Source organism: Vulpes lagopus, chromosome X (genome assembly GCF_018345385.1).
Source record: "Vulpes lagopus strain Blue_001 chromosome X, ASM1834538v1, whole genome shotgun sequence".
In the NCBI taxonomy this organism is placed as follows: Eukaryota; Metazoa; Chordata; class Mammalia; order Carnivora; family Canidae; genus Vulpes; species Vulpes lagopus.
Window position 1 is genome coordinate 94603910 of NC_054848.1, and position 22149 is coordinate 94626058.

Sequence of the window (22149 nt, forward strand, 5' to 3'; positions counted from 1 at the left end):
CCTTATCCCAGCACATTCCCACACCCCTCTCCTCCTTCGTCTGCCGGTGGGACTGAGCGTCCTTTTCATTAACCTTTTAGTTACCACTTCCACGCACATACTTTTCTTCGCCCTCCCAAACAGCCCCACGCCGCCCATCACCGCCGGCTCCCCGCCACAGCCCGGCTCTGCACTTGGGTAAGGGGAGGTACTGGCCTCCCAGAGCCGTGGGGTTGCGGGGCGGGGGGGGGGGGGTTGTTCACTTGCCCTCGGATCTCTGCTGTAAAAACTGAGCGGCAGAGACCAGGCATGCGCAGCATCTTCGGGCGCATTGTGATGGGAACAGCTTCTCCGAGTCTCTACAAAGACTCCGGAGTAACCGCTAACCGCCCCCCCAGGACCCCCCTTCTTTAAGACAGACACACAAACGCAGAGGCAATGCAGCTTTTCTTTCTGTTTTTTAAAGGGCCAGTTGCCGCGTGAAAGGCTAGTCCACGTGAAGACTAGTGTGTTTCTATCGATCCCATCTCCGGTGTTGACAAACGCCAGCGCCGAGGCTTTGCAGTCCGGGGCTGCAGTTTGCAGTGGAGCTAAGCGGTGTGCGGCTTTAATTCCACGTCAGATCAACTTTGATCAATATCCCCCTACCGGCCCAATTGGAAGAGCCCAATTCACCGGCGCTGAGCCTTTTCGCTCTTTCCTTCTTTTTCCCCTCTTTAGACCCACCATCTTCTGGGGGAAGAAGTCTCGGATATTCTTTATAATTTCTTTCTGTCTGTCTCGCTCGCTTGCTCTCTCTCTCTCTCTTTTGTTTCTTCGGGGTTTTTTGTTTGTTTTGTTTCTCGGTGTTTTGTCTTTTTTGTTTTGTTCGGTGTTTTAGGTTTTTATTCTCTCTCTCTCTCTCTCTCTCTCTCTCTCTCTCTCTCTCTCTCTCATTCTGTCTCTCGTAGTGATAGGGAGAGAGATCGCTTTGGCGAACCGAGCTTGCAGCCAATGAACCCGCCTTCCAGATTGGTGTGAAGACAGAAGTGAGGTGGGGGGCGGGGAGGGGGTGTGAGAGAGCCTGGAGAGGGAGCAAGAAAGGGAGACAGAGATTGAGAGAGAGAGAGAGAGAGAGAGAGAGAGAGGAGGCGGTGGAGGAGGAGGACTAGTGTGGGGTGGAAAGGAAGAGTGAGCGAGAGAGAGCAAGTTGAGGGGAGGGGGTGTAAGAGCCGGCGAATTCTTTTTCTTTTTCTATTATTATTTTGACGACTCCTGAGTTGCGCCCATGCTCTTGTCAGCTTCGTTTTAGGCGTAGCATGGCCAGGCAGAAGAAAATGGGGCAAAACGTGCTCCGGGCGGTCTTCCTTTTAGTCCTGGGGCTTTTGGGTCATTCTCACGGAGGATTCCCCAACACCATCAGCATAGGTAAGCGCGAGCGAGCAGCCGGTCGGGCCGGGCTCCCCTGCGCCGGAGACCGCTGCCCTGGCGGGGCTGCTGCGGCCGCGGGTCCCCATCCTGCGTGGCCTGGGCGGGGGACCGGGGACGGGGAGCAGGCAGCAACGGCGGGGAGCCGAGCCCTAGGGAGCCGGCTGCGCTGGGGAGCGGCGGGGACCGGAGAGGGGTCTCCTGGGGCCGGGGTGGGAGCGGTGGGGGGCCCGGTTTTCCGAGCCGGGGACGCATGCGGGAGGCCGGAGGCTGCAAAGGGGCGAAGAGTCGCGGCTTCTCGGCTCGCTGCTCTGGACTTTGCCATGGCGTGCGTGCCGCGGCTGCAAGTTGTCCCGGGGTGATGCCGCCTGTCTGGCCGCGCCAGGGCGCCCCGTCCCGCGTGTCCGTCTGCGGGAGACCGGCTAGAGCCGGGGGAGCAGGAAGCCCACCCTGGATCCCCCAGACCCGGGCGGCAGCCGGGGCGGGTGGCCGATGGGGTGGGAGGCGGGGGTGAGGCAAGGAGCCGGCGGCGAAGTCACGCAGACCACGGATTCAGGAATCGCCGCTGTGTGGGTCTGGAGCCCGGCTCCCGGGCGCTGGCAGAGAGTTCTCTCAGCTTCTGGCTCCTATTTAGAAGTCGAGAAGTTAGAATCGTTGCCGTTGCTGAACCAAACCCCCGTATTGTCCGAGGGATGGGGGATGGCTACCGGGCGCAGGATGGGGCAGCAGGGGGAATGGAATGCTTTTTCTTCCCAGCCCTTCCCTTTGCACCAGGAAAAGATGAACCAGCCTGTGGACATGGGCGTCGGGTTGGGGGGGGGGGGTAGAAGTAGAGAGGAAGCTACTGCCGGAGAAAGAAGCAAGTCCTGCGCTTGCTGCCAGCGTCCTACCCCAAAGCAGCCCCCTCTTCCCCTTTCCCCCTTCTCTCCGGCCTCTTCCTCCTCGCTCAGGAGGAAAACCAGATTTCTCTTGGCCAAAATTGGAGTTCACAAAGAGTCTAGAAAGACACTCAGGTTGAAAATCAATAATCACCGCACCCCCCCAGTGCCGTTGAGAGATATCCCCTGTCTATAGTGCCCCCCAGTTTGTAGCCGGTGCTTGGGGGGGGACGTGAGCCAAATCTCGGTTCCTTTTGCTTCTAGGTGGACTTTTCATGAGAAACACGGTGCAGGAGCACAGCGCTTTCCGCTTTGCCGTGCAGTTATACAACACCAACCAGAACACCACGGAGAAGCCCTTCCATTTGAATTACCACGTAGATCACTTGGATTCTTCCAATAGTTTTTCTGTGACTAATGCTTGTAAGTAGATCTGCTTTTCCTCCCTTTGGGACCTTGGGGAGCTCATTTGCATTTTGCTTGTGGGACTTAGGCTCTGCCTGTGTGCTGGGGGGGGCAGTGATTGCCTCAGTAGACATTTTAGGGGTTCTAGTCAATCCAGGTTTCATGCGACATAAATCAGCTACGTAGGATCCTGCCGAGGGACTTAAGGCAGTGCACAAAACTCTGTTGTGAATAATGTTAGATGCAAAAGTTTTATTTTCCTCCTTGCTAAACTGGCGTTCCCTCCCCCCCACACTCCTCTTTTGGCTGGAAAAAAAAAAAAGAAAGAAAAAATAGCATGGTTGTTCAGGGAAATTTCTTCAGATGGGATGAAAAAAAAAAGAAACCTCTTGATTGAGTCAATTCAGGATGTACATTACTTGACTGTTAAAGCTCGCTCCTGGTTGTAGGAATGAGCTGAATTTGACAATCGCCTAATATTTAGGAGGCAAATATGAGAAATTCTGCAAAGAAGTGACCTTGAGGCACAGATCAGGCTGGGTTCCCTGGCCTCTTTCTGTCCTATAATATCACCTTTATTACTGAGAGAGCTCTGATAGGAATTGATAAGACAACAAACTCATTACAAGTGATGAACGCCTGGCAAACTGAAGGGAAGGAAAAGACAGAGCTCAGATTACTGTTTGGGAAGCTACTTCTGCCTCCCCTAGTATTGTTCGCCCTCCTGATTCTTAAGGACCACACAGTCCTAAGGAGCAAAAGGAGGGGGGGACAGCTTGCAGCAGAAAACCTGAATATCAGAAGGGAGGAATTTCATCAGCCCCAAAGCCATTTCTGAAATACCTAGTTGTGCTCTGTGATTGTTCCTCTGGAAAGGGGACATTTTGAGAAGTAAAACCATGGGAGCCCAAATGACCAATAGCCTGTTGGACACAGGTTTTTCTTGAATGGATTGTTTTATGAGAAAGACCGGTAATTCTTCATCTAAGCTTATTTTACTAAAAGTTCTCACAATGAGGCTAATGATGGCATAAATATGTTTTGCTGTTTTGGCTGGTGTAGTTTGGCATTTGGGGTTTTTTGATTTTGTTTCAAGGGAGAAATGATATTTATGTTTCATTGGGTGAAACTTTGAATATAACTTCCTTCAAATTCTTCCGCGGCAAAGGATATGTGACTTTCAATAACCGTTGAAAGGGTCACCAAGGGCACAGGCTCCTTGGATTTGAAGACTTAGGTCAAGGGGATGGGGGTGAAGTACTTCGCAAGAAATGTGACACTTAGCAGGTTTAAGAAAATTTTAGCTGAAGGTACAGATCCTTATATGAACATGTTCAGAGATACTCTGTATTTGACATTCATTGGCTTTCCGACATTGACAAAAATAGGAACTTATTAATTCCAGCTAAGTGTGAAAGTTACAAAATGTCTGTCTATACTTTGCATCTTATTTCAGTAATCCCAGCCTGTCGCTACAGCACTTACAACACACATCTGACTCTTAATCCTGCAGCACTGTGATCTTGTCAAGAGGCTGAATCTCAAATGCAGCTTCCTAAGTATCAATTAGAACAGATTTAAAACCAAATACATAAAACTAGCAGGATTTGTTAATAATAATGAATAATATTTATTTCACCTCACTTTAGTGTCTTTCCACCGATGGGGACTGGGATAAGAGTGCCAGTTGACTTCTTAGGAATGATTGATTTACAAGGTCTTTGGTCCTGTTTTTCTATGGTCAAATCAGATTGACACCCACCTGCCAAGGGCTCTCGGAACCCTACCAAGTAGCACTAAGGAAATGATCCTTGCCCTGTGAAAAGCTCAAGTTTGAGAACAATTGAGTTGCCTTAATGTCTTAGCCTCCCAGGGCAATAAAGGAACAACAATGAGAAAGGAAAAGAAATTGATCAGCCCCCACACCCCAAATTCATGGCACTTCTGTTTAAAAGCTTACAAAGCTAGGTTATGGTCGGGGGCTTGAAAGTGTAAGATAATGGGTGTGGCTCGCTGGGCAACACGAAAGACAAAACAACAAAGTGACCTTGCTCTTAGTTATGCCAAATGCACATATATGCACACAAAGACACACATGGTAGAAATATCCAGAAACCAGTGATGTGTACCCAGCTGCCTGTTGCACTCTCAGACTTTACAGCTCAGAAGACAGAGGAGGAAAGCTATCATCTTTGGTCCCCGAAACAGTTCCTCTCTGAATGTCACAATCATTGAATGGGGGCCAGATCTCAAAGCTGTCTCCGGGCAGCTGCTGCCTAGAAGCTTAGTATGAGAAAGATGACTGGTCCGACCACAGTCTGATAGTCTCAGAATGCAGAAAACAAGTGTTTCAAGGGGCCATGGAAGCCCTGGAGGTGTATCTCATCCTCCTCCCCCCCCACACACACACCCCACCTTAATGGTTCTTTTTCTCAGAGAAGTAGAGATCATATATCTCAGATGCTGGCGTAACAATACTAGTTCAGGACTGAAGCCTGGCAGGTGACCCCAGGTTCCATTCTTCCAACTGATTGCACTGTTGTGCAGAGAAGAAACCCTTGGATCCTCTGTCCTGCCCCTTCCTGGAGACCTAGGGAGAACTGGAGAAAATCCCTGACGAGTCCAAATCTGGTCACCCACCTCTCCTATCTGGTTCAGTCTGGAACAGGATGGCAAAAATTAAAGAAACTTTTCCCTGTCTCCATTTAGAATTCCTAGTTTTTCAGCCTATCCTAACCCTAGAATCGATTTCTTCCCAGAATATTCCTTACATCGCAATCCAGGGCCTAGGTATTCAGGTAAACAAACTCAGAAGAATAAACAAAGGCTAATGTTTTCTGTGTGGGTACCTTCTCTCCGCTGGCTCTCCCTGCACATTCCTCCCCCAAAGTATTTAGAAGGTTTCCTTGCAATGAATCCCAGGCAGCACTTATTTAAAGACTCTTCTTCACCAGCAACCTTTTCTTTTCTTCCTTTTCCTTTTTTTTTTTCACCACCCCCAAGAGGTTTACCTGAGACAGACTCCAACTTCGTTCTGTGTCTTAAGAGGCCAATAAAAGCCTCTTTGGCTTTGAAAGGTGGTTCATTTGGGATCTCAGTTCAGAGGTAAATTGTAGTTTATTGAAGAGACTCATCTGATTTGGAGCACATGTTCCTATTTCATAGGAATTAATTGAGCTTGCTGTCTTACTTTTCAGTTTAACTAGATGACCCCAGAAAGGAGGACGGCGTGACTATTATGGTTTCAGGATACATGCGTTCACACACACAATCAGTGTGTGTAAAAAGAGACGTACACACATGTTTTAAGTTACGTGTCTGTTTAAAAACCAAATCTTATCGTCCTCAGGCTTTGGGGGAGGTGGAAACACCAAGGGAGGGCCAGGTCTCATTTGCGTGGCTTTGCTGCCCTGGTTCCTGAGAGCCACCTCCGATTCCCTTGAAGTCCCCTCCTATGTCTTGCTGCTGTGCACTTGTAGTGCACTCCACACTACATCGCCCCAGCCTCTGCAGTGTCAGCTCATTAGCACACAGATCTCATATTCCCTCTCCGCACTGTCATTGCAAAAATTGCTGTTGTACACCTTTACAGCCAACAAATGTGCTCGTGGATTACGCACTGTTTGCAAGAAGCAAGGAAAAGGCAAATGTAACCTTAAAGGTTATTCACCACGGAATTGTGCTCTAAACGCGTTAGCTTAAATAAAAATCTGTTGATGGAGGCGCAGTGGTGATGGTGGGACTTAGGAGTGCAGGCTCTAATGGAGCCCCAGGCAAAATCCCTTTGGCTGCCTAAATCTAACTCATCAGCTGCACATTTTTATTCCATTATTTTTTTTTCCCGGAGCCCCGTGAAATATACCTGCTGAGAAGCATGCTCCTTTTATAAGTGTGCGCATTTTGCTACCAAGTGTACTTAGCTGAGACAGGTTTCCATCTCTTTGCCCACGGAGTCACAATCTAATTATCTAATTATTCTAATTGCCAGGATCCATTTAACTGTTTAGGTCCATTTCCGAAGGAGATGTCTCCCCTGATCTGATTATCTGCTCTTTGGTGGGCTTTGTTTTGTTTTTGTGTTGCTATTTGCCATGTAGTCTTCGGAACCAAGGGGAAGACCTGCAGCATCACTGCTCCTGCCCTCCAACAGATCTTCCTTATCTTGGTCAGCATAACCAAGCTGCCCCTCTGGCCAGCTGGCTGAGCCCACTGAAGCACGAAGAGGTTGCCTCCGTGGTGCCAGTCAAAGACTTAAGTGACCTTCTCACAAGGTTTATTATGGGTTTTTGAAATCTATTTTTTATGTGGAGAGGAGGCAGGAAGGTGATGCTGTTCATTTGGGCCATAAAAATAGATGGCAATCAGCAGGCTGTAAAGGTGAGCTTCTAGCGAAGTGTACTGCCTCCCCTAGAAGGCAGCTTCCTGTTGCTCTCCTAAGTGGGGGCGGGGGCTGGCTGGCCTGCAAGGGTTTGAGGGGGAAGGCACAAAGAAAACTATTGTTCTCTCCCGGCGCTGACAGCCAAGTGAGCCACGGGGGTTTTCTTCCTCTCCGCAATTTTAACTTTTTTTCCCTGAAATGAAATGAGTTTCCCACCTTCCCCACTTCGACCCCTATCCGAGGTTTCTGTAATTCAGCTTTTTTTTCTCCCTCCTCCCCAAGATGGAATGAGAAGAGTGGGGGCTGCTTGAGAGCTTTATCCTCTGGTTTCGGGCTCCCGGTTGGATTTATTTTGAAATGTCATTATTATGGGTAGTCAGAGGTGATTGGCTGGTTTCATTGTAACGGGCTGGAAAATAAATAAAGCTCCGGAGGCGGTGTTGTCAGTCTCCTTTGTGGAGAGGAGATTTGTCATTTTTATACAGAGGGTTAAAGGATTAAAAGACAGCATGGATTTCCAGAGAGGGCCAGAATTTTAGAAGAGAGAATTCCTAACTTTGGGGGAGTGAACATGCTTATTCAGATGATTTCACTTTGAACGTCCTAGATTGAGACTGCAAACAGATTGGGAGGACCTTTCACAAAACTTTCTACCTTCTCTGCGGGCCAGGAATATTATCTGCATACTTTACCCGGCCCATTAAACATTTGACTGTGTTCCTTTGGCTTTGATACTTTGGATCTAATTAGATAAAATGTCCACAGGAGGGTGCAATTAAAACCCAAGGTGGGGGCGATGGGTGTTCTTCAGCAGGAGTGTGGGTGTTGTGCAGACGCAAAAGGAACTCCCTCCCTGCTCAGGAAATGTCTGGGCTCCAGACGTAGAGCCACAAATAGCCTCAGCCTGTGTGTGGGCTGAGCCTTGAGCTAGGGCAGCTGCCCCCCAAAAGGGGTCAGTCCTTGGCAAAAGGTGAACACGGGCAGAATTTGTCCTCTTTCACACTTCTACTACTCTTGCCATAATTTCCCCCTCCTGCTCTGCCTGCCCAGCCCAGGCCCGCCCTTTTGCTGGTCTCTGAGTGGCCCCTGACTCGGGTATCCCAGCCAAAATAAACTTACCTAGGCACTGGTCTCCATTCTGGACTTTTCTGCTCCTTTTCTGTCAGAACATCCCTGTTCTTGATCCATCTTCTTGAGGGCCTGCACTCTACTTTAGGGGTGACAGCATTTTACATAATACACGAACCTAGCTGAAAGTGGCCGGTAAAGGGTTGGTATACCTAATGGGAATATTTGCTTTAAAACCGAAGACCATGAGAACCCTAATGCCTCAATTTCAAGGAAAGAAAGATACTCAAATGAGCATGTTTCTGGACATGATGCACAGAGTGGCTGTTCACTCTACCAAAACCAAAGAGCAGCTGGCCCTGGTCATGAAAGACCTCTGCAGCCAGAGTAAAAAAAGCTACCTGCACATGGTAGGTTTGGTGTGAGCATGCCCAAGGCACAGGGCAGGTGCAGCTTCACCGTGCTGAACTTGGACTTGATGGTGATTTGGGGATTAGCCACAGTTCACAGGGACTCGTTTTATGAAGGAGGTAAATATGTACAACTTTTTTCCCCCATGTCAACCATACTCAAGTAAATGTTCTTAAAAAGTGCAAACTTTTCATATGTACCACCAAAAGGGAAAAAAAGAGGCTGTTGTCGAATCTGAAGGTGCTTCCATGGGCACCGGCATGGGATGGAGGTCATGGGAGAGGAGGAAGGTGGTGAGGAAGCTGAAAAGTCTTGTAGGAAAGTTTCCTTTCCCTGAGATGGCATGTAGAATGCAGTGTTTGCAAGGCAGCACTCCCCCCTCACAGACACTAAATGGTAGCTCTGGAGGGATAAGGAGAGGAAACGGAGCTGGTAATGACCCCTTCACCCTATGGCACACGGTTCAGTCTAGAACGGCACCTCTCAACCTTTTACATGCACACCAATCACCTGGGAATCTTGTTAAAATGATGTTCCAGATTCAGTAGGTCTGCGGTAGTGTCCAAGAATTTGCACTTCTAGCAAATTCCATGGTGATAGCAAACTCTGGGGTGATGCCAATGCTGCCAGTACTCAAACCACTTTGAGTAAAGAATCCAGAGCAGGGAGACTGTGATTACCAAAGACAAAGGCTCTCCCAGACAAGCTCTTAACACCTATCTATATCTCTCTGCCTTCCAAAGAAGGTTCTGTGAGATATATATATATATATATATATGTATGTATATATATATTTGGCTCATTCTGACTCCAAGATGGCCCTATCACATTCCCAGCAACCCTGTGTCTGGTTCAGCCATGTCTGTAGGTGGCATGATTAGATGTCTGATGAGAGTTTCTCCTTAAGGTTGCTTTTTGTAGGGATTTGGAAGAGACTGGATGGCAGGCTGAGAGAGGAGGTGGCTCATGAGCCAGGATGACAGAGTCTTGGCTTCTTGCCACACCCCAAAATGTCCCTTTTAGAAACAACCTGCCCGAGAGAGTTAAGGTTGGCATGCGGTTGCAACTGTCTTTCCACTTTGCTTCTCTGGGTCAAGGCATGCCAGAAGGAGGCATGTAGCATCTGCTCCTCAGCTGTCTGACTTCCCTTAAATGGGGTGAGAATCAAGAAATACAACACAACTCAAATTCTGTCTGGTTCCCTAACAACCTGAAAAATCGACTCCATTTTCAAGGCTGGTGCCAAGAACACATTGTGAGGTAGGGCGGGAGGAGAGGGAAATAATGTCACTCTGGAACATATCTGAGCTGAGGACTTCGCCAGAGAAGTCCTTAGAAGCTTACCCAGTGTCATTCGAGAACTGCCAAATGGCACCCGTTACCCTAAATATTGCCCCCTACGGCAATCTACCATTAGTCTGAAATTCCACAAATTTATTTATTTGTATTACTGCACGTCAAGGCCTGTGCTCAAATGCAAGCATACTATCTGAAAGTGAGTGAGTTAAGTCATTAGCAGCCATTAAGATTTCAACCAGAATTCTTTGACCAAGTTACCACCTATTACCTTGCAGAATCCTTAGAGGTTTTCCAAGACAGGTAAGTGCCTCCAAACAAGGCACCTTCCCCAGAAAGTGAATGGTGGGCAATCCGGGGCACTGGGAGACTCTTGAAAATGAGGAGGGGTTCCTCAAATACACTTCACCTATTTGGCAGCATTTGACTTTCTCCAAGGATAAATTCTGGGAGTCTCTTCTCTAAGATTTTAGTTGTCTTTGACCCTTCAAGTCACACCCTTTTGATAGTGGGGGGTATATCATCTCTTCCATGCATGGTTGTTTGCTGCAACAGATGATCTCAGCCTCTAGATTCCCCGCAATTACTGTGGGATATTTTCGGAAGTAAAACCAGTTTGTGATGAGGGATGCTGTGGATTTTTTAAACCTTTTTAAAAATGTTGCAATCAAAACTAGTTCCCTTTCAATTATCCATGATTGGCTGATCTACCTTACCAATTACTCATTGTGACATGGGCCTCATTCTTGCAGCTGCCCAGAAGGGGATCAGGCTACCAGCAACAAATGAGACAGCAAGGGATCAGGACCCAGCCTGCGCAGGAGTAATTGTGTGGATGTGGGTGTGGGTCTCTGTGTGGGTGAACACCTTTACACATTTAAGGTAGAAAGGCTGCCAATACCTACAGTCAGCCAAAACCTGTTACAGAGTCTGAAATATTCTTATATTCCATTGTTATCTCCAAAGCTACTTTTTGGTTAGTTTAAAATAGTATTTCTTGAATTGGACCATTTGCATCAGAATCACCAGAGATGTTTGTTAAACATATGATTTCCTAGGTCACATTCCAGATGTTTTAAATCAGAAAATATAAGGATAGGCCTTTTTTTTTTTAAACAAGCTCTATGGATGATTCTAATGCACACTCACTTTGGGAATCACTAGTTTAGTTAGCCCTGGTACTGCAAACAGAGATCTATGGATTTAGATTGAACATTTGTTGAGCACCCACTAAGCGCCAGGCATTGCACCAGGCACTTTCACATAAGTCACTTCTGTAAGCAAGCAGGGTGCTTTTGGCCCATGAGAGCATTAGTGAGTGGCTCTCAGGTCGGAAATCCAAGACTTGAGAGAACTAAGACTAGCCTCAAGTCAGTCTTTGAGGTAAACAAAGCAAAACTGCTTTTTGCAATGGTAAGTAGAGACAAGGTGATGATTTTTTTTTGACAATACTTCTCTTCTTTGCTTGTTAACTAATGATTGGTCCTTAACCATGCCATAAACTAGATGTAATGGCAAATGCCAACCCATTTGTCAAAAAACAGATGTACTGCAGTCACTTTATATGGTATTCATTGTGCCATCCTTGCTACCAAGAAAGGCTGAAATAATATTAACTATCATTCATTGAACCCATACTATGTGGAAGACATGGCACTAAGTCTACAACATGCCTTATCTCATGGAATCATCTCAATGTTGCTAGAAAAGAATTACTCTCATCTTCATTTGATAAAAGAGGAATCGGAGGTGGTTCAAAATATAAAGCAACTAGCTCAAGGTCATACAGCTGGCTAATTAGTGAGGCCAGGATTCTGGCTGGGATATTCCTGCCTCTAGAGCCTGAACTCAATTTCAACTGGGGTTGAAATCTCAAGTGATTACAGGCTCAGAGATCACATAAATTGGGCCAGGTGTGGAGTGGTGGGACTTGTGGCCATCTGGAGAGTCCATGCCCCTCACCTGAAGACAGTCAAGTCCATTTTTTTGAAAAACCACTGTGGGACAAACAAAGCATCTGCAACAGGACTTGGGGCAGGTGTGAGTCTCTGCCCTCTGCACTACACTATCCCCCCTTCCTCTAGCAGCTAAGTTACTAGTTGAGGGAATGTCTATTAACTTGTAGTTAAAAGTGCTGAGAAAATCAGAAAATCTCTTCTGCACCAAAGAACTATTTGACCCTCTCCTCTTAGTGGGCCATCAGCGTACCTCAATATGGCAGAACTTTCTTGCCTCCGTACACATACTTGTGGTCCTGGGTGCATACATTGAATATCCAGTGGCCTTTCATGACTGACTAACCTTGACCAGCCTTCCTCCCAGTAGTGCTGAGGCGTGTAGCAAGAGCAGAATGTTGGCACGGGGTCATTAATGACAAGTGCTCAGCAGGTCAGAAGAGGCACTATTAGGGGACACTGTAGGGGAAACTTCTCAGATTCTGTCTGGTAAATGCAAATCCCAGGCCCACAAAGTGGAGGCCACCGGCTCAAGTGCAGCTCTACTGACTTTCACCCCAGGGTGGGAGCTGCCCATACACCCCAAGACAGAGGCTTACTAACTTTAGAGTGAGGTCCAAAGCACAGTCGCATAGTTAGTTGTGTGGAGCTGTATAAATTGACCTAAGGCAATTTGGTCATTCAAATCATTAGGTATATTTTGTTGAATATCAGTACTCGCCATGGTTACAGTGTGGGCTATAGGTCTTCTCCCCATAACCTCACTATCCGATTTAAAAGTAAGCTTCGGACAAAATACTGTTTCTCATTAAAATAATAGCAAGTAGACATAAAAATAATTGGTCAGCCTGTTCTGTAGGTTCAGTCAAGTCCAGCTGTCTTTCCTTTCAGGTGCTCCAAGAGCATGAAGGTTCACTTGGGGCAAAGAAAGAATATTCTAGTGGCCGGTTGCAGGTAACCAGGAATCCTCATTAGTGGCTGCCCACAGGACTATTTACAAATTAAGCCTAGGGTGCCATTTCCAAGGGATAACACTATAGAGTTTATTAGATCCTTATATCTTCTTTCTGCTAGTTTGGGAACACCTGTACCATATTTCTAGCGAATCAACATATATTGAACACCACTGAGGTCACCGATGAGAACTTTAATGTTAATTTTAAAAGCGTCTGGTGTTCATTAGAGATGAAGATACCCAAAGTGCTGGTAGAACCACTTCTTGGTTGGAATTTTTTGATGCTAGATAACCACCCCTGCACTGTGTATTTCTCAGTAAGGGTAACTGACCTCCCCCCCCCCGCCCCCGCTTCCATGCCAGGGTGTAGATTCTAACTAAATAAACCACATCTGTGCCTCACCATTTATGTTGAAGTCTTACAAAGTAAATTACAGAAAATATAACATTTGAGATACCATATTTCTTATGGCCTTGGAACGCAGTATAAACCGTAGGGGGATTAGGGGCATAGAGAAATGAACAATGGAGCAGGATTGGGAGATCTATCTGGACAACCTCTGGCAAGTCGCTCTGTTCTCTGGTTGAAGCTTTTATCTTGGGTAAAATGGGAAGGTTCTTCTGGATGATCTCTAAAGAGGCTTCCATTTTGGACATCTTATCATTCCCTCTTGTCTACTCCCTACCACCTCCTCTTCTAGCCTCACTTCGTTTCTGAGGAAAGACCATCCAAAATGAAGCCCCCCATGTTCTTCATCTACATCTAGAAACTTCCCTTTATATGGATCTATTCTCTGGCTTTAGGAGACTGTGACAAAACTATTAAATCCTTAAAACCAACGGACAGTGCTTCTAGCCAGTTGTGGCTTATCCTTACTCACATCTCACCTCTTCCACTTACTAGCTGTGAGAGCTTGGGGCAAGTTTACTTCACTTCATTGTACCTCAGATTTCCCAGTTATAAAGTGGGGATAGTAATAGTCTGCACCTCATAGGGTTGTGGAGAGTTTCAAAATGAGACAATTTGCAAATCCACATAAAGCACTTAGAATAGTGCCTGGCACATATTGGATATTATTATTATCAACATAATCATTAGTTTAAAATCCTTTGAGCTTTTTGTCCTAAAAACAGAAACCTCATTTCATTTGAAAAGTAAAATCTCTTGTCGCTTTAGAGACCAGATTTCTTTCCTGAACAGCTGCCCTCTGAGCCTTTCTGGAGCTCTCAGCTCTTCCCCAAACCCAGGATTATTTTTCTTGCCAAAAAAACCATCACAGCACTCTTTCAGATCACCAGCCTACCACCATGACCTTCTACATCCCTCACCCACGCATCCAAATTTGCCCATCCAGTTTGCCTCTTGGGGATAATAGCTACTCAGATATACTCTGTGGTCAAAGAACTCAGAGATGCAGTTTTCTGCATAATCTAAGGACTACGGGTTCAAGGGAAGACCTAGAGTCTTCTTACCCAAATAAATGGTCTTCTTCATCCCTATTCCGTCTATTTCCTAGCACAAAAATGAATCATCCTTTCTGTTCCTTTGTGACAAGACATTATGCAAACACAAGTAGTCCCCCTGACTTCCCAAAGGCAGGAGGCATCCACAAGTCTCTCTGAGGGTTGATCCAGAAGAAAACACTTGGGCCAAGCTCCCAGGGGACTGGCTCTTCACCAAGGCCCTAGAGCCTCTCTCAGACATGGGGCTGCCCACATGAGTTATGGAAGGAAAAGCAGCAAGGAACTGCTCCAGGCCTTCCAGGAAGCCCCTTCATTTCCTTGGGCACCGTTGGCCCACCAGGGAGTGTGATTTCCCCATAAGTCCCAGAGACAAGAGCCCAGGGGACTGATGAGACAGGCACTCCGTACTGCCCTTTCTTTTCTAGAACAGGCAGTGCCCTGGCACACATACATTGCATTCATCTTCCCCTAGTCCTTCCTGCTGCCTGGTGACACTAAGCATTCGCTAATCCTTTTAGTCTAATCCTTTTAGTCTCTTGCCATCCAGATGATGACAGCTCCACAGAGACCCACTTCTGGCACATCTCTGGGTCCAGTCCACCCTTTGAGTAAATACCACAGCCTCTTCCAAGAGTTCAGTCCACTTTGTGCAAGGACACTCATGGTGTCCTTCAACCTCCTGGCTCCTGTCTCTCCCAACTCTTCCTGTCCCCATCGTGCCCTCTGCTGCCTGTAGAACTTGAGACTGTGAGGATTAGACCCAGAGCTGCCAAGCTCTTTGTATGCTCACTGCTGGCCCTTGGGTCCCATACCTAACTCTCTGGAATCAGGGGCTGCTGTTTCTCTTACTTAGTTTGGGAGCCACTGGAGGACAAAGGATGACTCTAAATTGGACTGCCTGCATTTGAATCTTGGCTTTGTCTCTTACTACTCATGTGACCTGGGGCAAGTGACTGAACCTCTCTGAGCCTTCAGTTTCTCACCTGCGAGACAAAGATGAATATAGTAGTAACTGATTTATAAAGCGGTTGTGAAGATTGACTCAGACCATCCATGTAAAATATGTAACATGGTGCCGAGCATATAGTAAGTGTTCAATAAATGGTAGCTGTTATTAACGTGGAGTACTGTGGCCACTGGTAAGTGGAAGAGAGGAATAGAATTGGTCAAAACCAAACTGGAAGATATTCTTTTCACCTCTAGCCATCCCTAAAGCCCTCCAAACTAGTGTGTACCCTCCGTGGGTCTGTAGCTGAAACCAGGCCAGATGGGGTCACCTTGGAGTACTCACAGTGCTGCCTCAGGCATAAGGGATTTGCTTTGGGGCAAAGCAAAGGAGAAAGAATTGACCTGATGACCCCAAAAGCCAGCACATACACACCACTAAGTTCAATCATGCCTTCATTGAGTGGAATTGTCTTAGAAGAACATGCTCCCTTCTAATTTTTTTTTAAATCTGAACTAGATATGCTTGGAGGAAAGCAGCATGGATAGTAATACGATAACCTTGGCACTTGCTGGCTTGAAGGAAAGAACAACCTTTCATCAAATGTAAAATCTATTTTCACGTGTTGAGAGTGGGAGAGTGGAAAAGTGGATCCTGGAATCTCCACTTAGACAAGGAAGAATGTGGTGCCAGTTGAGCTCTCCCAGCTGTGATTTTTCCAAGTTCTTTTAATTAAAGGTGATGTGTGGATGGAAGTTGAGAGCATATCAGTTTGAGTGTATGGATTTTCTTCTTTTGATGTTGCTTGCCTAAGTCAGACCAAAAATAGCAAAGGAAGGAGATATGGAAAAGGTTAAAAGAGAAATTTTGCTAATGTGATTTTCCAGCATATCAGCCTCCATTCTCCCCAGAGCAAAGGTTAACTAGCTAATTCCACAAGCACAGACTCACTAGAAAGGATCCTGCTGAGGACCACAGGGCCATGCAGTCCTTTTCCTACCCTCTCTTCCTTTGTATTCTGGGGCTGATCTGCCAGCATGGTGTCTCCAGCAGGCCCAAACCTGGGTGATGACCAAAAGCAGTTTTTTTCCTTCCTACCCCAGGGTGCCCTTGCCCTGCCTGCATCACCTCTTCTTCTCATTTCCTATCTGAGCCAACTGCTATGCAGCCTCAAGGGATCAGTGATCTTTTGTCCCTCTCAGATGAGAAAACTGAGGAACAGAGAGGCTAGGTGACTTTCTCAGGGTCACACAGCCAATGGATGGCTGAGCTGAGACCACAGTGCAGGTCTTCTAACTCTTGGCACTTCTCTACATTGTCTTCCCAACATAATCCCTTTTGTTTTAACTTTGACTGCTATTCCATGATGCTATATATGAAAATAATGACAGCCTTGTATTTTTTAAGTAGATGACAGAAAGGAAGAATGAATTCACAGTGAGTGAATTAGAAATGCAGTAAAGCATGAGTTTCAGGGGCCACACATAATGGTATCTTCTATTTAGTGCCTCCAATGTTAACCTGTCATTTTACCACCCTCTGATTTATAGTCACAAATGAGCAAAACAAAGTCTTGAAGGCCTGTTATAGATCACAGACTGTTGGAGATAGAGCAAGTACTTCTAGTCCAGCTACCTCATTTTGTGGATAAGAATAATGAGGCCAAGGAAGGAGAAGAGATTTGCCAAAGTCGATGCATGCAGCTCCCTAGTGGCAGAAGCAAGATGAGGGTCCAGAAGGTTGGATTCCCAGAGTGGGGTCTTTTCCACCACGTTTTATTTTTTTTTTTAATTTTATTTAATTTATTCATGAGACACACAGAGAGAGAGGCAGAGACACAGGCAGAGGCAGAGGGAGAAGCAGGCTCCATGCAGGGAGCCCAACGTGGGACTTGATCCCGGGTCTCCAGGATCACGCCCTGGGCTGAAGGCAGACGCTTAACTGCTGAGCCACCCAGGTGTTCCTCCACCACGTTTTAAAACCTTAATCAAGGGCAACTGGGTGACTTAGTGGGTGAGCATCTGACTTTGGCTCAGATCATGATCCTGGGGTCCTGGGATGGAGTCCTGCATCAGGCTCCCCACAGGGAGCCTGCTTCTCCCTCTGCTTATGTCTCTGCCTCTCTCTCTGTCTCTCATGAATAAATAAAATCTTTAAAAAATAATAAAAAAGTAAAACCTTCACCGGCAGAGTGTTGTACTACAGCAACACCACATGTTTTATTACATTCCCATTTGCTGCTATCTTTCTTTTTTCTCTAATTGTTTTATGTATGTAAGTCATATCACCCCAACTAGATTTTTAAAGCATAGGTTATTTTGTTACAGTTGTAGAAATTAAAATGGAAAATTAATTCATACTCATTGTAAAAAAAAAAACACACTTCAAAAATAGAGATAAGAAAAATCATCCAACTAAAGTAGAAAATCACCCCAAACCTGGGTTTTATCATATGTAGAGATTTGTATCCTGCCTTTTTACTTTGTATTATATAGGGAGCGTTTTTCCAGAGTCTTTAAATGTTCTCTAAAAATTTGTTTATTTAATGTTTATAAATTATTATGTCACATCCTGTCACTTTATGGCATATATATGCCATGACTTTATATAACCATTACCCAATTTTATGCATTTAGCCAGATTCCCAATTCACCGAGGTTTATAATACGCATTGGCCTCCTGTAGTATCTCCATCCTAGCACAGGTCTGAACACCCAGCAAATACTTAATAAGTACTTGCTGACTGATAAGTTGCCTTGGCCTTTCTGTAGTCATCATTATTCCTCCCCTGGATAGGGCAGCCAAAGCCAGAGCTTGACCTTCCAGCCTCTTTTAAGGTACGTGTTAAATAGCTCAAGACAGGTTGTATAGCAGTGGTGGTTGTGCTTAGAAGTCAGACTGTCTGGGCCCAAGTCATGGCCCATCACTTCCTGGTGGGATAGCCATAGGTGAGGCACTTCACCACCACCCCCAGGCCTCAGTTTTTCTGTCTGATAAATGGAAAAATAGTAGCACCCACCTCATAAAGTGGTGGTAAAAACTGAACAAGAACATATGAAGAAAGTACTTGGTATATAGTGGGCACTCAATAAACGTTAGTCACAATTACGAATATTATATGCATGAAATGAGTACAGCACCAGACTTCGAACCAGAAAGCCCTGGTTCCTGTTCCTTCTCTGCTCCTATTGTAGCCCCATGGCCTTGTGGAAGTCACTTAACTTGTCTAGGTCATAGTTTCTTCATCTATGAATACTAATCCTGTGCACCTTATAGGGATTTTATGAAGATCAAAGGAGAGATCTTCATCTATGAATACTAATCCTGTGCACCATATAAGGATTTTATGAAGATCAAATGAGAGAATTAATGTGAAATTATTTTTGAAAACCATGAAGTATGATTGCAAAGTACGTCAAGTCAAAGGTCAGGTATGATTGTTGTCCATAAGACGGGAGATGCAGAAGGTACAGGAGAGACTGGGAGGAATATACTGAGCCTAGAGAAAGATTTCCAGAACTAAACCCCTGCTATTGGACATACAGACTGAGCCTAGAGAAAGATTTCCAGAACTAAACCCCTGCTATTGGACATACATATAGACAGATGGGACCTTATAGATCCTGTAAGCCTGACATCGGAATGTTATGTGGAAGCAAAGGGTTGCAGAGCAGAGACAGCTTGAGATCACAGAGCCAGTAGCAAAACCGAGACTAGAACTCAGGCCCCTGATTTCCTGAGCAGAGTCCCAAAGCCATCCGTGCAGCTGTGTATCTCTCAAAGGGGATGAGGAAAGGAAAAGATGTAGTTATTTGTGGAATCCATGTAGGTAGGAACTGATTAATTGGAGTTTGGTTGCGAGGACAAGCTGCATCTAGCAGAGCTCTGCTATATTTTTAAATGCCAACCTCATTCCAGGGAAAGGAGAGTAAAGGGGCAGGAAAGTGATGTGGAGGTGGAGGGGCGAGGAGTGAGACCCCTTTCAGGTGGGGTGAGTGTGTCCTCAGACTTGGCCGGATTCCTAGGGGACTTCTGTGGTTCCCAGCAATGACCGCTGCAGCAGATGGCTTCCCTTTGATTGTTAATATTTATCTTTGCAGTTGGTCCTCAGTTGTGTGTTTTTGGAGAACTTGGTAAAGCAGATGAAATTGCCAGTTGCTTGCAAATACAATTGCCAATTGTTTGAATGAAGTAAACTGATTACAGCCAGAGGACCATTCATTTTGCCCTGGCATGCAGACAGCCAATGTCAAGCAAGAGCTGCATCCCTGATGGCAGCCCAGGTATCACTGCATCCCCTGAATTATATCCCTCCAGGTACTCAGTAAATATATGTGTTGGATACTTTCATCTTTACGCTATTTTAGCTGAGATGAGAGCACATAAACACTTCCATCTGACAACCTTTTCAAGTTCAACACCACAGAAGGTTATTTTAAAAAGAAACAAGAAAGGGGTTTTTCAATAGCAGACTCTAAAGGTGACTAAAAACGCTATCCAACAAGGCGGCCCGTTAAGAAATGTAGTGTGAAATGTGTCAATAGGATGAACCCAAAAGAGGTCTCACTATTCTTAGCTCCAGACTTGTGGCTGCCTTCCCCAGATGCCACTGTGGCCAGGACAGAGTCCATCAACGTTCACCCTCTGCCCTAATCCTGAAGCGCCCCCCTTCCTCCCTTCAGTTGAGGATACCCTGTTGCCAGAGGCAACTGACTGTCACCTTGTGCTCCCCATGGCTTCTGCGGAGAGGGACTCCCTGCCTTGGCTGGGAGGCACTGAGGGAAGGGAGGAGGAAGCAGTTAGAAAGTTCTTTGTCATGCTACAGAGATCACTGGGTGCTGTGCTTGAAATAGGGCAGCGAGAGTGAGCCGAAATCAGGCCTCTGGCATCTGCAGTAAGTGGCCATGGTCTGAAATCAGCAAGATGGATGAAAAGGTGAAATGACCTTGGTCACCAAGCCCTGTTACTGTAGAACGAGGGGCTCCCCCTGGAAACTGTAAAAGAACCAATTTTGGGCAAGTCAAAGGCAGGCCTGCTTTAGAGAGTGGGAAGTAAACATACGGAACCCTTCACCCAGAGCTGATGCCAGCTGAGAATGTAAATACCATTGGAGGAGTTTTGGTCCATTCATGCTCTCTGGGGACATCTTTAATCTCTGAGCTCAAAATCAGTGAGGACAACTAGGACCTCTGACAGTCTCACTGGATAAGTCTTGTCCATGAACTTAGGATTGTGATCTCATGTTCCAGTTAAGCTAGGGAAAAAGGGGGGGGGGCGCTATTTAAGGGTGACTGCTTCTGCCTGAGTTGCTGAAGTCTCCGGTTTGTTCAGAGTTCAATTCTTGTACACATAGAAGGGAGGCAGTACATCACAGAAGATACAACCTTGCCCCTGCCCTGCCACGACTAACCAGCCACAGGATTGCCCCTCTCCAGACCTCCCCTTTTCCCATGTGTAAAACATGAGCATGAGATTAGGTGACCCCAAAGGTCCTTTCTAGCTTCAAATCGGTTTAACTTAAACATCACTGAGTTCCCTTGGAGAGTTTGGGGGTGCTCTGTACCTTTCCTTCCCCTCCCTTGCTCAGCAGCTTGGGCCTTTCAGTATGCTCAAAGGGTGCCCCAGACCCGGCCAAGATGTCTCACTCAAGACCCACTTCCACAGCAGGATTTCTATTTCATGGCCTGTTCCCCTATTCTCCTAAGCCCCCAGCTGCCCAGTAAGGAGGTAGAACTGGTTCTATATGGAAGGCTGGTTTTGTTCAGTGCGGGTTGCACAAGTTTGGGCTCTAAGTATTAGAGGCAGCATAGTGTGGGCTTGAAAGGTTGCATTGACCTGGGTTAGAACACAAATCTGCCACCTGTAGCTGTGTGACCTTCAGCAAGTTACCTAAACCCTCTGTGTTTCCGTTTCTTTCTATGAAATGACAGTCACAAATCTGCCTTCCTTCTAGAGTGACTCTGAAGATTGATTGGGAGACTTCACATCAAACGTGCAACATAATGCCTGGCACACCGTAAATGCTACCACCAGTGGGCATACTTCTCTACTCTTCACTAGAGTGGAGCTACAAATCAAAACCACTAAGCCAATCAATATTGAGCTGATAATCAAGCTGGTAACTTTGAAGTGGTGGAAGTCATTCAGCTTCTCAGCACCCCCTCCCTCCCATTGTGGTCCCAATAATAGCATATTCACAATTCAGTAGGGGCATTCTGGAAACTACACAGGCCCACAAGCAAGTTATTTCTGGTGGCATTTGGGTTACTTGGATGGATGCTACTTTCACTCCCCTGTGGAGCCAGCTCTGCCTGTGGGGATCCTGTAGGGAGGTTGACAGAGGTAACTCCCTCACGTGGCTCATCCACGCAGAGTGCTGACCAGTATGTCCCCTTCCTGTTCAAGGGGTGAAGTTAAACCATGAGGTGAGAACAATGCCACTACAGTTACCCCTATCTCCTCCCATGTCGGGTTCTCACTGAGTAGCACCATGGCCCTGGGGGGGCTGGTGCCGCTGGAAGGTGGCAGGTTGAGCCCAAATACACACTTTCAAGATCGATGCCATGCCATTTGGAGATAAAATAACAAGACAAAGCAGAGATGGAATGGCATCCAGGTTGATGAAATTGCAAGAAAGGTTAATAAAGGATCATTACTCAGTGAGCCCCATGTTCTGCTCCGTGGGTGTGTGCTGGGGGGCTAAGGGGAGTGATGGGAACGGATAGCAGGGAGACGCAGCTTCTCTTAATGCAACCTCTGCTGACCAGAGTGTGTGCTTTGACTTGGGGACCCCATAGCTCATCTTACACAGGTTACCTAAAGATAGTTTCTCTTCCTTGGCTTTTCTGAGTGAGAAGCCCTCCATCTTTGGAGAAAAGACCCCAGTAATTAACTGGCATACATGCATGAACATAAACATGCCTTCAGAGTTTAATGGACCAAGGAAAGATGGAAGGAGAGATCATTCCTGAAGGTATGTGCCAGGTCCAGCGTGAAGGAGGGTGAGA

The 22149-nt window shown here is 46.3% G+C and overlaps 1 protein-coding gene across 6 annotated transcripts in view; it reads left to right on the forward strand.

Moving 5' to 3' along the window:
• The first annotated feature begins 564 nt into the window (after positions 1-564).
• The window catches only part of GRIA3 (glutamate ionotropic receptor AMPA type subunit 3), a 281171-nt gene continuing 259586 nt past the window's right edge, over positions 565-22149 (forward strand). For 2 of the 6 annotated variants that reach the window (XR_005985642.1, XM_041740748.1), the window contains exons 1-3: positions 566-993; positions 1260-1386; positions 2529-2687. Coding sequence is in view for 5 of the 6 variants with exons in the window: in XM_041740748.1 (XP_041596682.1) it covers positions 973-993; positions 1260-1386; positions 2529-2687 (307 nt within the window). In the remaining variant the exon portion in view is untranslated. Of the gene's footprint in view, positions 1013-1259; positions 1387-2528; positions 2688-22149 lie in introns of all 6 variants that reach the window. The other 4 variants (XM_041740749.1, XM_041740750.1, XM_041740751.1 and 1 more) reach the window with 4 other exon arrangements.